Below are 16,329 nucleotides of genomic sequence, written 5' to 3' on the forward strand. Positions count from 1 at the left end.
CTGAAAAATACTCAGCAAAACCCTCACTAGCTCAATCTGAACAAATAAGTGTGTTTTTTAAAATTCAATTTATGAATAAGGATGATGGCTCTTCACTGAAGCCATACGATCTATAAATTTTAAATTTCACAAGACAATTGGCTGAGCAGGCTATAAGAAGTTATTTATCTAGCTTATTACAAGGACTGTCAATCAGTTATCTTTGGATGCTCTAGAATCTAGTGCAGGATTCCCACATAGTTGTTCAGTTAACAAATGTTTCTAAAAAAATCAACATCTATAAATTTAAACTATATTTATATTCTGGACAATTAAACATTCTAAAATAATGTGAATTTATAATATCACATTTATTGTGATGAATAAGGCAAACACCTGTAGAACATCTCACCCAAACACGTGGGGACCTCCAGGCAGACACCACCCTGAATGACTGTCCACTGCTTGGATGAGAATTCAGAGTTCCCAAACAGGAAACACTGGCCGACAGACCCTTTCCCTAAAGTCAGACAGTGGCAGGCTGAGACCAGTTTTTGGAGACAAATAATTATTCTAGGAGGTCTGAAGCAAGCCTTAACTAGCCACCTGGTATTCGAAGGAGCTCTAAACCAGGCTATTAGTTAAATATAGTGTGTTTCCAAGGTGGACCCAACACATAGCGAATACAGGAAAGGGGACGTCATCCTTCCACATTTCCTTGGGATCAATACCACATGAGTAACTGATAAAAGAATGAGTTTGGCTTTTTTTAAAGTTAGGCTTATTGAGGTATAATCTGCAAACAGTAAAATTTACCCCTTTCAGTGTACAGTTCTGTGAGTTTGATGAATGTATACAGCTGTGTTTCTACCACCACAATCAAGATATAGTACATTTCCATCATCCCTCAAAATTCTGTCCTGACAATTTAGGGTCAATCCCTCCCCATCCCCTGGCAACCACCGATCTGTCTATAGTTTTGCCTTTTTCAGAATGTCACACACATCAAACCTACCGTAGTCTTTTGAGTCTGGTTTCTTTCATCCATTACAATGTAACTGGCAACAAGGCTAGTGAGACTGGGAGGAAGTGAAAAGGAGAAAGGCAGGAATTGAAATTGGAGAGGTAGAGGGGGCCAAACCACACAGGAACCTGTATGCCGTAACAAAAGGTTTGGATTTATAATAGGTGTGATGAGAAGCCACTGGAAGTTTCTAAGTCGCTGAGTAACGTGACTGAATGATTATCTTAAAAATAATTTTGGCTACTGGGTGGCAGACAGCCCATAGTGGAATGAAAATAGAAATAAGGAAGCCAGTTTAGAGACTACTGCAGTGGTCTGGATTAAAAGTGCTAGTGACTTAAACTAGAATGGTAACCCTGGAGGTGGTGAAAAGTGGTCAGATCAGAGATGTAATTTAGAGGAAGAGACGCTAGGACCAGATGTGGCACGTGAAGGGGAGAGAGGAGGCGAAGATGCTTCAAGGGGCTTGGCCCCAGCAACAAGGTAGATGGTCGTTTACCAGGATGGATAAAAGAAAAAGGAGATTAAAGATAAAAGCAGGGAAAAGCAGGTTTGGGAGGGGGGAAGGGAGATTTAAGAGCTCCATACATTTCGACATCACCAGCATATAGATACTGAATCTCTTCCCCAACCGTTTTGCATATCTATATTGACCTTGATAAGAGAAATTTCACTTAATGGTCCCTGTCCTGTTACTCTTAATACAGTGAGGGAATGCACTGGTAATACGTTCAGTCTCCACCTCACTGGGTTCCTAGCGTTAAACGTATTTTTAATTAAGAAGTTGTAAACTCTATTCAGTACTCTGTAATGACCCATATGGGAACAGAATCTGAAAAAGACTGGATATACGCATATGTGTAACTGATTCACTTTGCTGTACATCTGAAACTAACACAACACTGTAAATCAACTATACTCCAATAAAAATTAATTTTAAAAAATTAAAAAATATCACAGCGAGGGAAGACTGTACTAACATACTTGGTGATGCCAACAATGCCAACCTAAAATAAACACTGGGAACTCCAACACCAAAAAGAAAAAAAAAGATAAGCTGTAAAGGTTCAAGGCCAGAGAGTTCTTCCATTTCTCACCTCCATTTTCTATACAGATAAGAACAACCTGAGTTTCACAGGAAGGATGCCTCTAAATTTTACATATCCTTTTTTTTTCAGAATACTTATTCTCTTGTTCAACTGCAGGGGCTCAAATAATCTTTTAAATAACAGTAATTTTTCTTGCTTTAAAGTGCTTCCTGTTTTCTAGTATTTACAAATTAACAGGTGAGAAAGCATTCAGTGGCCCATCTTTTCCAACTTATGAGGTCACGTTTATGCTTTTGGTATGGTGAAGGAGTAACTCTTGCTTAGACAGACCCTTAGTTTTTCTACATTTCCAACCCAATGTAGAAAGGCCAGAGGGTGTGGAGTAGGGCTTTACTCTGTGTCTGCTCTCCTCAGGGAGCCCAGTGATCCAAGCACAAGGGAGGTGCATGGATCACACCACCGCCCCCACTTTGCACCTCTGAGGCCACCAAAGTAGAGTGTTGGATATACAGGATGGTCGTTCTAGTCACGGCTCCATTCATCCAGCCCTCTATCCATCCGCCCATTTGACCATTATCGACACATTTCCTGGAAGTCTCTTTCTTTCATCTTAAAATTTCATGCAAATTTGTCATCTATAATGCAGTTGTATTTACTTTATATAAAAATGTCTTTATTTACTTACCACTGAGTAATTGACACTCCAGATAGATGTAGAATAAGACCATTTTGTACAGCTGTGCAGGTTGTGCACTGCACACCTTGATGGGGAGGGTATTCACACTGTAGTGACTGGATTTACCTATTATGACAATTTTCTGTTGGACAGCAGTAAAGTGTTTGGAGGAAGAGGTACCTTTTTTCTAATTTGTTAAAGTGCCATATGGGCTAACTGTAGCCCTGGACTTTGAGTGCCTGGGCATATGGTCTGGGCACAAGCCTGAACAGTCTCATTATTTTAACTCATGAAGAAGCCAAGGTCCAAGAGGTGAAGAGACAAGGTCCCACGGCCAGTTCCTGGCAACTCCAGGTTCGATCCCAGTCTCCATTCCCAGCCCAGTGTTCTTTCATAACCATAAACTACCTCCGCTAACAGTGAGTTGTTCTTCTCAGGTGTGTGGGTTTCTGAGAATGATTTCATTGCTTTGCCTAAGGAGAGACCTTTGCAGGATGGCTGTCTCATGCTGCTCTTGCCATGTGTTTCTGCCATCCGTGGATACAGAGTTAGATACAGCAGCAGCTAGACTTCTTGCCAATTATTCAAAGGTGCTGGAGGGTAAGCTCCATAGGAGCAGGAACCACGTCTAACATTCTTACCATGTCCTCAGCACCTGGCATTTATAGTTTTATACAGGGAAACGTAATACTTTCTGTTGGCCAGTTTAGCCCCTGTCCCTCAGAGCCCTGCTGTACTCTCTTCTGCACCTGGAGCACACATCAGTGCAAAACCCTGAGAAGCACTGGAGAGACGTCTAAGCTGCTTCCCAGATCGACATGCTATTAACTGTTTATTACTGGTTGGGCTCATTCAACCAAGAGCAGGAAGATCCGTTATAGAATCATAAAATGGTGGCACTGGAATGAATCTTGTCGGTCAACTAACTCAACTCCCTCACGGAGCATCCTAGGAAACAGGGTCCTGAAGAGATGATAGAATCCACCCAGGGAGCTGTCTGCAGTAGCTTACATATGCTGTGGTTACTTCCTAAAACTCAAGACGTTTTGACCAATTAGTTGTTCTTTCCAGGACACCACAATACCTTGCCACCAATCAAAAGATGACTGGAAACCCATAATGTCAGGGACATCATGAACTAGAGAGGTATGCCCTTAAGACCGTTTTCCTGTTTGGGCTGGACAATAAACTATGTATTTGAGAAGTTACACTATTATGCTCTTTTTTTTCTCTCCATGCAAGGGCACTATTCAGATAGAAAGAAAAAAAGAATCAAGCAGACTATTAGGAATTCTCAAATTTACTGGGAAAAGGATATGAAAGTGGGTTATGATTGTTCTGTATGTAAATGGTTACTTTAAAAAGCACAGCTGGTTAGTCATACAGTAAACTGTGTATGTCTATTAATTTTGACTCCAAACTAGAAATTCTATGACCTAGGTCATTAGGTTTAGTCTAATCTGATGATTATTTTAATTGAAAATATGTATTATAAACAGGATGTATTCTCAAGCTGCTATCTAAACAATCAAAGGAATTTGTTTATTAAGAAAATATACTTCTCAGATTTTTAGCATTATTTCAGAAACAGAACTTTAAAAGTAAAAACAACACTGGAACTTCATTTTAATCATATCCCAAGTTATAGGAGTAAACTGATGGCAAGGTTATCTTACATATATTCCGTAACACTAAACTCTCTTCCACAGCACTAAATGAATGTATCATAGTGAGACTCCAGTGTTATCTACATTATTTTGCTGACCCTTCTTTCCATATATAATTATTAAAAATAAAAATAACACAGGGCAGTTACTTCTTCCTTATAAGAGAATTTTATATTTAAATTAATAATGGACCACAAACTAGAAGTCTAAACTAATTTAAACCTCCTAAGGTATCAGTTTCCCAACACACACACACAGAATCTTGATGTCTCAAAAGTCTAGCAAATGGCACCGGTGGCTCATGTATTAGGGAAAGCAAAGCTGTATGTGTGCACACAGCTTCCGTTCTGGAAGCGGATGGTCTCTGATTTCTTAGCTGGGCCATAGTGCAGCAAAATGGCAGTGGCATATTATACCTGGTCATGGCTGGCTTCAATGGAGCTTCCAATAGCATGGAAAGTCATCTGCACAGGGGCTAATGTCAGACAGGTCACACACTCTTGGCCACTCTGTCTATCACAGTAGTGAACCTATAACAGAACACATGCAAATCTGCTGAACACCACTTGTAAGAGGGAGCCAGATGCAACAGGCCCTTTTCAAAGGTTCTAGCTTTCAAGAAGAAATTCAAATAATTTATGTAGAACGCAATTCAAATATTTAAAACCTTATTGGGACTTGAAGATCTATGGAAAATCTATTAATTCCGTTTTAAGTACTTGCGAAGTTGTAAGAGAGTTTAGGAAATGCTTTGCGGGGTGTTCTACATTAGTACGGCCAGTAGAAAAACTCACAACTAAATGCTACACCCATCTTTTTTGTCCAACGTTTCATAATGTATAAAGGACTCCAGGGTAAGCATAAGTCAAGTTCATTTGAGTCTAATGAAATTTTGTCAACCTGCATTTTCCTCATCTTTGACTCTGTGTGTGTGTGATTGCCACCTGATTGGTAGTGACATTTTTCTATTCTACACTATAATCCCTATAAAATCACTGTTGAATACACACACACACACACACACACATCTCACTACCTCATGCTCTGCTTGAAATTTTGACAGTATAATCAAATTGAATAAACCTGAAATGATTTGAAATGTGCAGATCAAAATAAAGTTACTATAATATCATTTTTCTTTTAGTTACATACAACCAACCATTATTAAAACCACGTGTAAGACACTCTATCAGAGGTAGGGTATGGGGGGCGGGTGGTGGGGGAAGTGTGAGTCCATCTGCCCATTGGGAAAATTTCCATCCTTCTATTTATCTACTTTCAAAAAAGTTCTTTCAACCAGTGTTTAATTCTAAGCGAATAAAGTAAAAATAGCATTGCTTTTGTAATAAATTAATAAAAACACGCCTGTAGATGTACATATATACATATAATATGGATCTGACAGAAAACGACGATATAAATCCTAGTCTAATGGTTTAATAATTCAACATTTTTAGACCAGTAAGGTTGTTAAGATTGGCCATCAGTGTCCATGAAGGTGGGGAAACTTCCTGGAATCTATAAAAAGTAGCTTAGAGTTCAAATCAAGCCAACATACAAAGCTCTGTTTCCAAAGTACTTTAAAGATTTTGTTATAAAAATATTTTTTCCAAATCAACTTTGGGGAAAAAGATTTGACAACAGTTTGAATTCACTGTACCTCCTGGGCAAATTAAAAGGTCATAGTGTGTATGAGTTCAAGAATGTGGACCTGTTGTTCACTATGCAGCAGTGAAATATGATGGGGGAAAATGAAACTTAACATGTAACAGGTTTATGCAAAAGCCAATCAATGGTGACACTATAATAGATACAGTTCACAACCATTTATGGTACAGTTAAAATATTATGTCTGATATAGTGCTATCATAAAACATGCTTTTTAAAATAAAATGTAATCACCCTTTGACATCAATTGAAAGTCTATATGAAAGACATGACACTCTCCTAAATATCCAAATTGACAGTGAACACACTCATGTATCAGCCAACTTACTGTAGCTTTATTTTTTCTTCTAGAGAAATGAAAATTAGGAAGGACAAGAATAGCACGAGAGGGCCTCCCTGGTGGCGCAAGTGGTTAAGAGTCCGCCTGCCGATGCAGGGGATACGGGTTCGTGCCCCGGTCTGGGAGGATCCCATATGCCGCGGAGCGGCTGGGCCCGTGAGCCATGGCCGCTGGGCCTGCGTATCCGGAGCCTGTGCTCCGCAACGGGAGAGGCCACAACAGTGAGAGGCCCACATACCGCAAAAAGGAAAAAAAAAAAAAAAAAAAAAAAAAAAAAAAAAAAGAATAGCACGAGACAATCCCAGTCAAAAAATAAATTTCAAACTTCATTTCCATCAGTGGCTTGGATACTGTGACGGAAAGAGTTGACTTTTCTCCTAATTCACTGTGAGCCTGCAATACCCTATAAAATATTATATATCCTGCAGGCATTAAATATTAGTGAACATGCAGAACTCATACATACAAGGTAAATACAAAGGTGCAAGTTTCCACACAGCTCCAAAGAAAATGTCACAGCACCCAGTAAATGTGACAGAGATTGCTAACTGTCCTCCAATATTTTTCCACAGTAATTATTAGCTGGGCACAGGATAAAGATATTTCCCAGGCTCCCTTGTAGCTATGATTAGTAGCTATGACTGAGCAGAATGTAGATGAAAATGCTGCGGTAGTTTTCTGGAAACTTTTAAGAGATTTCAGGTGTGTGCCTTTGGCTCTTCTTCGTCTGTTTTGCTGCTTGGAAATGTGGACATGGCCATCTTTGACCATGAGGACAAGGGCCGAAACTTAGAGATGGTCGAGTGGTGAGTTGGAGGGAACGTGGGTCCCTGAAGAGTTCATGGAACAGAACCACGACCCTGGCCCTAGACTGCAAGCTTATGGACCTTTATGTGAGAGAAGAATATACATCTATTTTGTTTAAGTCGCTGGGCTTTTTCTTACTCACAGAAGAACCTGATCCCACTGAGATTTTTCCTATTGCCCCAAAACGGACACCAGGACCCAAAGCCAACAACAAAAGGAGCTCTAGAGAGCTGCTGACATTTAGGGCCAGGTCTTATTCTCTCTTCCCACCTGCTTGTTAATAGTCAGCAGAACTGGTCCAACCATAAAGAATACAAAGAGGCACTAGGAAAAGGCAGGTGAGTGGGAGGGGATCATTTGGCTGTCAGCCTTATGAGGAATACAGTATTTCCTGTGAGTGGGGCAGCTCTAAGAAAAGAGCTGACAGAGATGAGGAGTACCTATATGAATGGGAGACAAATTTCGTCCCCTGGCAGTAGGTTTGCTGAGAATTGAACCTACAGGTCCCCACTGAAAAGAAATCCTGACTGAGTCTGATGTATGTCCCTAGCCATTTGGAAGCAGATGAAAATACAGAGACTGAGTTTGGAGATATCTGAGAGCTTGCTGAAGGAGCCCTAGGCACACAGTATCCCTGAAAACAAAAAAGGATGAAGGAAGATGCTCACGTGGATCCCCACGGCCCTTGGAGGGAATGAAAGTGTGTCTCAGCGGAAGCCAAGGGGCTACTCAGGCCAAGCAAAGTGACACCTACCAACAGCGGGGCCAGGGGCATGCACCACTGGTAAAGCCGAAGGAAACATGGTTGCCCTTCAGGGACAGAGGGAATTGGGAGAAACTAAACACTGCTTCAAGAAAATCATGAACAGTAACTACAGATGGAGTATAAACTTTAGAAATTGTGAATCACTACATTGTACACCTGTAACTTACATAATATTGCACGGCAACTATACTTCAATAAAGAAAAAAGAAGATGAACATCATCTATGTGGAAGCCAGCAATGGATGAAACCAGGCTAAGGGTGGCACCCTCCCCTCCCCTAGTCCCCCTCTCAGGCTTCCAACATCAGAGGAGTAACTAGGTCATGAAACAGAGGTAGAGTGTGGAGGAAGCTGTCTCAGAAGCAGATCAAGCTCCTACCCCACTAACCACAAATATTCAAAGGTGCTGGCGTGAGAGGATAACAAAAAGAAATCACCGTATACCCTCCTTCCCCTACGTGTCTTGAACCAAAACAATTGGCTGGCAATGGGGGGGGGGACATGAGCTTGGAGTTTTACCGTTAACTGGACTAGATTTTTTAAAGCTAAAGGTAACTAGAAAACTATGGGATTTGCCAAAGATATAAAGAAACATGAATGGGAGATTTGACAGAGCATGGGGGAAAGTGGTGACTAGAGAAATAGTCATTCCATGTTTATCCCCCCACCGCACTGAGACTGTACCCCCCAAACAGATAAAAATATATTAAAAATATAGGAAACTACTGTTTGAGGATACAATTTCAAATTAAACAAAAATTAATAATATATAGGTAAAAAGCCTTAAGAAAGAATCATACTTTACACAATCAATCCCTCATAAAAACAAGTTTGATATGGCTCCTCAGTTATTTATTTTCTTCTTGGACATAAAAACATTAGAGTTCATAAAATTGTGAATTTCAAAAAAAGAAATGTGTGAATGACATTTTAAAATTCATCCTTCTAAATCGAAAAATGCTTCCTATGATTCAAAGCATCAGCAGAAGCCAGGAATCTTAGAACTCTAGGCTAACACAATTAGGGTAATAAAACTCCATTACATTCTATAAAGCACAAATCTTCAGGATTGATGGGTGAAATACTTCTGCTACAACAAAGCAGTGTTTCTACAAATATGGCTCTAAAATTTCCAATATACAATGTCATGGGCCTTGATTTTGATGAAAGAAAAATGAATAAAGATAATTTTAGAAGATTACAAAAGTCATCTCCTATGTTGATTTTAAGATTTATTGTTTACGAATCATATCATTTTGCTATCTTTCATACTCTAAAATGTAAGCAACTAATCTTGATTTTTTATACTGTTGCAGCACTTGCTCTGGATTTAAAACACCATCAACCACAGCAAATTGACATTTCGTTTCTTTCTCATGGACTTACAAAAATTATTCCACTGAAAGATGGGTCAGAAATTTCAATATATGTAAATTAAATGTGGCTTCCTTTGAAATTTGTAAATCTATAATCATTTTTATTTTAAAATAAGTTCCCTAGTTTGATTTGTAATCATATAAACCCAGATGAGATGCTATAATTGCACATTCTGATAATGATTTTGCCTGTCTAGAGATTTCTTCTTCTTGAAGGGAGAGATACAAATCACTTCAACTCTTCAGATAACTTACAAACTAAAGAATTCAAAGCTCACTCAATTTGTAATGTTTTGTTTAAATGGCAAATCTTGACTTGATTTGAATAATCCCATTCCTTAAAAAAAAGAAAAGAAATAAAGAAAAATGCTATAAGTTTTAAAATAATTTACATGAAAAGCTACGTATGTGAATGTTTTTCATGCCCATCTGAAAACATGAGGGGGCCATTCAAATGAAAATTTAAATTCCCCCCCCCACCTCCAAAAAAAGTTGAACCAAATTGTTTCCTGCAGGGCTGAGAAATTCCCTGATGTTGTAGGACTACAAAATATTTTACTAATCTCATCAGGGAACCGGTTAACTGCTTGTCTGTTAGATGTTTTTAATGCTCACCCCCTGTGGGACAAAAATGAAGAGGGTGTGAAAAAGATCCACGTTCAAAGGAAGCTGCTCATTAGATCATTAAGGAAAGATAAAGGCCTGTACATTCACATGTGAGAACACAATCACTATATCAAGAAAACATGCTTGGGCTTCCTTGGTGGCGCAGTGGTTGAGAGTCCGCCTGCCGATGCAGGGGACAGGGGTTCGTGCCCCGGTCCAGGAGGATCCCACATGCCGCGGGGCGGCTGGGCCCGTGAGCCACGGCCGCTGAGCCTGCGCGTCCGGAGCCTGTGCTCCGCAACGGGAGAGGCCACAGAAGAAAGAAAACATGCTTGATTAGCACACCTCAGGTTCATGGGTTTACTCCACAGCAGCAGGCAGGGATCACAATGTAGCTACTGCATAGAAGCCCTGCAAGGAGGGGTAAAGACAGCAAGGAGCTAACGGGCAACAGTTCAGTACTAGATCTTACGATACTCAAAACGTGCTTGATTCTTGCAGAGCCTGCACAGTAGCTACACAAAAGACCTAAATCTTTACTAACATGAAAATCAGCATATTCTTGGCAAAGCACAAAACAATACTGCTTGACAAATATTACACTAGTTAAGTAGGGTAAACTGGTATTAAACATTTCTTAACTACTTTTTTAGAGGACTTGAGAACATGTAAACCATCTTTCTTATTTGGGTTAACTATGGGCAACAGTACAAATCTATGTTATTATCTATTTATAATTATCGAATTCATTTTTAAGTAATAAATAAAAATAAATAAATAAAAAATAAAAGGAGTTTCTCCATGAGAAGCACTTAGAACAATGCCTGGCTTATGGTTAGCATTAAAATAAATATTAGTCTTATTATTAGAATAACACATCCCATAATACAATAAAAGATATGACATGATGTATAATTATGAAGAATAATATTACATTAGGATAATGTCTGTCACTGACTTTCCCTAAAGCTTCTTTCCCCAATCCTTTTCATCACTAAAGGCAAGTCCTTTGTAACTAAAATGTAAACATATATTTAACATGCTCAGTCATGTATTGAGTGTTTTAACTGTATGAGTAATCTGTTTTACTCTGCATGCAATATGCTTGTCACATTAATGCCTCGAAAGGGACAAGTGAATGAATGAAATCACATTATACAGACTGAGACTCAACTTGTAATTATCTTTTCTCTCTTTTGGAAATTCTATGCTCAGGAAAAGCTTTGAAAATTACATGCCTGTATTTGGTGTACAAAATCTACCAGTGATGTACTGATTTATTTCTAGTATAAGTCACAGATAAAAACTGTCTAACAAATGCAACAACAGATGTGCTGTCAGGATTGATAAGGAAGATAATTGTTAAAGAAGATAACATTCTTTTTTTTTTTCGGTACACGGGCCTCTCACTGCTGTGGCCTCTCCCGTTGCGGAGCACAGGCTCCGGACGCGCAGGCTCAGCGGCCATGGCTCACGGGCCCAGCCGCTCTGCGGCATGTGGGATCCTCCCGGACCGGGGCACGAACCTGTGTCCCCTGCATCGGCAGGCAGACTCCCAACCACTGTGTCACCAGGGAAGCCCCTGCATTCTTACTTTAAGTGATGAGTTTGTACATGACACAGATCCTAAATTTTTGTTCACTGCTTTTCTGTTTCCATTGACTATGCCAGTGAAGGTCTAATGAGGCAGCTAATTAAGATGTAAATTATATATATACACACACACACAAATATAGTTATTTTAGTTTTACACTTCCACCAAAAGAAAACACTAGGTGATTTTTAAGTCGATTACACATCTACGAGAAAAAGAGCCTCCCTCTTTTATATAGTATGTACTCATGCTTTGATATACTCACACACATCTACTTACAAGCTGCATTAAAATCTACAGGCTTGGGACTTCCTTGGTGGTCCAGTGGTTAAGAATCCACCTTCTAATGCAGGGGACATGGGTTCGATCCCTGATTGGGGAACTAAGATCCTACATGCCACGGGGCAACTAAGCCAACGCCCTGCAACTACTGAGCACACAAGCGAGTCACAACTACAGAGTCCATGCGCTCTGGAGCCGGCATGCCACAACTAGAGAGAAGCCCGTGCACTGCAACGAAAGATCCCTCACGCCGCACTGAATATCCCACGTGCCACAACTAAGACCCGACACACCCAAAACTAAAATAAATAAATAAAAATTTAAAAAAAATCATTAAAATCTACAGGCTTTGCAAATAAATAACCATTTTTTTCCTGTTGGAATGTGTTTTTTTAACATCTTTATTGGGAGTATAATTGCTTTATAATGGTGTGTTTCTGCTTTATAATAAAGTGAATCAGTTATACATATACATATATCCCCATATCTCCTCCTTCTTGTGTCTCCCTCCCAACCTCCCTACCCAACCCTCTAGGTGGTCACAAAGCACTGAGCTGATCTCTCTGTGCTACGCAGCTGCTTCCCACTAGCTATCTAGTTAATATTTGGTAGTGTATACATATCTATGCCACTCTCTCACTTCATCCCAGCTTACCCTTCCCCCACCCCGTGTCCTCAAGTCCATTCTCCAGTAGGTCTGCATCTTTATTCCCGTCCTGCCCCTAGGTTTTTCAGAACTTTTTTTTTTTTAGATTCCATATACATGTGTTAGCATACAGTATTTGTTTTTCTCTTTCTGACTTACTTCACTCTGTATGACAGTCTTTAGGTCCATCCACCTCGCTACAAGTAACTCAATTTTGTTTCTTTTTATGGCTGAGTAATATTCCATTGTATATATGCGCCACATCTTCTTTATCTATTCATCTGTTGATGGACACTTGGGTTGCTTCCATGTCCTGGCTATTGTAAATAGAGCTACAGTGAACACTGTGGTACATGACTTTTTTTGAATTATGGTTTTCTCAGGGTATATGCCCAGTAGTGGGATTGCTGGGTCGTATGGTAGTTCTATTTGTAGTTTATTAAGGAACCTCCATACTGTTCTCCATAGTGGCTGTATCAATTTACATTCCCACCAACAGTGCAGGAGGGTTCCCTTTTCTCCACACCCTCTCCAGCATTTATTTTTTGTAGATTTTTTTGATGATGGCCATTCTGACTGGTGTGAGGTGATACCTCATTGTAGTTTTGATTTGCATTTCTCTAATGATTAGTGATGTTCAGCATTTTTTCATGTGTTTGTTGGCAATCTGTATATCTTCTTTGGAGAAACGTCTATTTAGGTCTTCTGCCCATTTTTGGATTGGGTTGTTTGTTTTTTTGATATTGAGCTGCATGAACTGCTGGTAAATTTTGGAGATTAATCCTCTGCAGTTGCTTCATCTGCAAATATTTTCTCCCATTCTGAGGGTTGCCTTTTCATCTTGTTTATATTTTCCTTTGCTGTGCAAAAGCTTTTAAGAGAAATAACTTTTTAACAAGGAAAACTTTTTCCAAGGTCAAAGGAAAATTACAGTTATACAGGCACTCAGTATACCACCAAAGTCAAACATGAAAAATCTTCTCCCAAGACGGCCAAACAATTCTACTACTTTTCATGTATTAAAATTCTGCTGTACTTACTATCACTTCAAAAAGTGGGTATCAAAGACCTTACAAATCTTTTCATTACATACTGGTTTAATTCATAATGGCATTTAATTTTTTTAACAAAAATATTGGAATATTTTCTTCCTACTCAGGAATTATAGATTTTAGAAACATACTATATTTGTATTTAAAATATAATGAAATTCATGATGAAAAGCCCATTTATGACTTCTGTTTCCAAACAAGATGGAATAGATTTACTTTTCCCTATTCTTTCTGCTAAGCATAAGTAAAATCCCTTGATATATACATAAAACAAACATAAGAGGACTCAGAAAGGTACAGAGAAAGAGGAAGACCAGGTAGGGATTTCATGACCCAAGGAACAACACAGTGGTGAATTCCTGGTTTTTCTTTTTGTCTTATTTTTCCTGGACTGGGTGCTAGAATAGTTAGCACCCCGGAAATGTCAGTGGGTATAGGAAAAGAAGCCGCAAGAAAGCCTGCTCTCTCTAACCAAAGGGCCAGAAAAGGAATAACGTAAGCAAGAGAGAAAATGTTTAGACAATAACTGTCCTCCTCCAGTCAAACACCATTAAAAAGTGGCACACCCCCGCATCCTCACCCCCATCAGCAAACATCAACTGGGGAGCCTAGACTTCCACTCTTGCCAGACTGGAATGAGGTAACCCAATTCCCCTACTAAGGTGATGACATGACACAGAAGGCTGAATGAGGAGTCAAGACTTTCATGCCTGCTGGATTCCCAGGCTTTTCAACTTTATCTGGTGATGTTGGGCACCCTACCCCTTCTCACTGGAGTGGTATCAGGGGGGCATGGTGGAGGGTCAGGACTTCTGCACCATCCATCTGTAACAAGTCCCCTTCCTCCCACCAGGTTGTCAACAGAGACTAAGTGGGGAAAATGAACTTCTACCCATAGCTGGTAGCACAAAGACAGCACTCCAATACCCAACTTGGCATACTGCCAGAGGAGGCTTACTGAAACAGAAGACTTAAATAAGATACAGAGACTTATTATACCCATAATGTCCAGGATTCAACAAAAAATCATTCATTACATCAAGAACTAGAATAACCTCAACTTGAATAAGAAAAGACAATCATGAGATGCCAACACCAAGACAGCATAGTTGTTAAACTTATCTGACAAATGTTTTAAAGCAGCTATCATAAAAATGCTTCAAAAAGCAATGACACACATACCTGAAACAAATGAAAAAAATGTATAATCTCACCAAAGAAATAGAGATATAAGAAGAACAAAATAGAAGTTTTAGAACCTAAAAACCAAAATTAACTCAATGGATGGGTTTAACAACAGAATGGAGAGAACAGAGGAAAGAATCAGTGAACTTGAAGATAGAAAAATAGAAACTCCCCAATCTGGACAACAGAGAAAACAGACTCAGGAAAAATGAACAGAGCCTCAAAACCATGTGGGACCACAGCAAAAGATCTAATATTTGTGTCATCAGAGTCCCAGAAGGAGAAGAGATAGTGATTGCAGCTAAAAAAGAATTTGAAGAAATAATGGCTGAAAATTTACCGAATTTGGGTAAAAAGATATAATACACCTACAGCTTCAAGAAGCTGAACAAACTCCAAATGTGATAAACACAGAGAAACCCATGCCAAGACACATCTTAATCAAACTTTTAAAAGTTAAACTGTTATTCTGGAAGCAGTGACCTATAGAGGTAAAACAATTTGACAGTAGTTTCTCAACAGAAACCATGGAGGCCAGAGGAATTGGAACAACATTTTTTAAGCACTAAAAAAACTGTCAACCCATCATTTTACATCCAGCAAATATATCCTTAAACAATGAAAGGGAATCTAAAACATTTTCAAATGAATGGAAACTGAGAGTATGTTACCAGCATACCTACCCTAAAAGAATGGCTAAAGTAAGTTTTTGAAACAGAAGGGAAATGATAAAAGCAGGAATCTTGGAACTCCATTGGGAAGAAAGAAAGAACACAGAAAGGGGTAAAAATGTTGGTAAACACAATAGACTTTCTTTTCTTGAATTTTCTAGGTTATGTTTGATATTTGAAGCTAAAATTATAACACTGTCTGATGTGGTTCTTATATATGTAGAGGAAATATTTAAGACAATTATAAACTGAGCATATAAGGCACTGAGAAGGGCACATCACTTCTGTGATATTCTTACCAAAATGCATGACCTCAATCAAATAATGAGAAAATATCAGAAAAGCCCAAATTCAAGAACAGTCTACAAAATAAGCAACCAATATTATTAAAAATTGTCAAAATCATGAAAGACTAAACAACTCTTATTGATTGGAAGAGACTTAAGAAGCATCACAACTAAATGCAGTGTGGGATCCTAGACTGGGTCCTGGACCAGAAAAATGGCATTAGTAGGAAAACTGACAAAATCTGAATAAGAGCTGTAGATTAGTTAATAGTATTATGTCATCATTAATTCCCTAGTACTGACAAATTTATGTTATGGCTATATAATTGTTAACATCAAACTCTGTAGTATTTTTCTGCTTTTCTCTAAGTCTAAAATTATTTTTTAGAGGCCATTTATAGTAGGAGAGAAAACCTTAGTGCTTCAGAATAAAGGAGACTTGAAAGAAGCGAAGAGGCTATTAGAGGAGATAATAAACAAATTTTTCTACGTCTATCAGAATTTTATACTAGAAGAATCTTCAAACACAAGAGAAGGGAATCAGTGGAGACTAAATTATCTCTTAATTAGAAAAATTAAGTCACTGAGCAATGTGGTACTTTCTATCTCTGACATGGGAAGTAAAAAGGTTGCAGAAAAAATTTTTCCAAGCATA

At 38.8% G+C, this 16,329-nt stretch overlaps 1 protein-coding gene across 7 annotated transcripts in view; it reads right to left on the bottom strand.

Moving 5' to 3' along the window:
- The window catches only part of STAU2 (staufen double-stranded RNA binding protein 2), a 303,363-nt gene that overhangs the window by 102,116 nt on the left and 184,918 nt on the right, over positions 1 to 16,329 (bottom strand). For all 7 annotated transcript variants that reach the window (XM_060115950.1, XM_060115949.1, XM_060115947.1 and 4 more), the window contains one exon: positions 4,812 to 4,925. In XM_060115950.1, the coding sequence (XP_059971933.1) occupies positions 4,812 to 4,925 (114 nt within the window). The remainder of the gene's footprint in view (positions 1 to 4,811; positions 4,926 to 16,329) is intronic.

This window comes from Mesoplodon densirostris, chromosome 13, assembly GCF_025265405.1.
Source record: "Mesoplodon densirostris isolate mMesDen1 chromosome 13, mMesDen1 primary haplotype, whole genome shotgun sequence".
Lineage (NCBI taxonomy): Eukaryota > Metazoa > Chordata > Mammalia > Artiodactyla > Ziphiidae > Mesoplodon > Mesoplodon densirostris.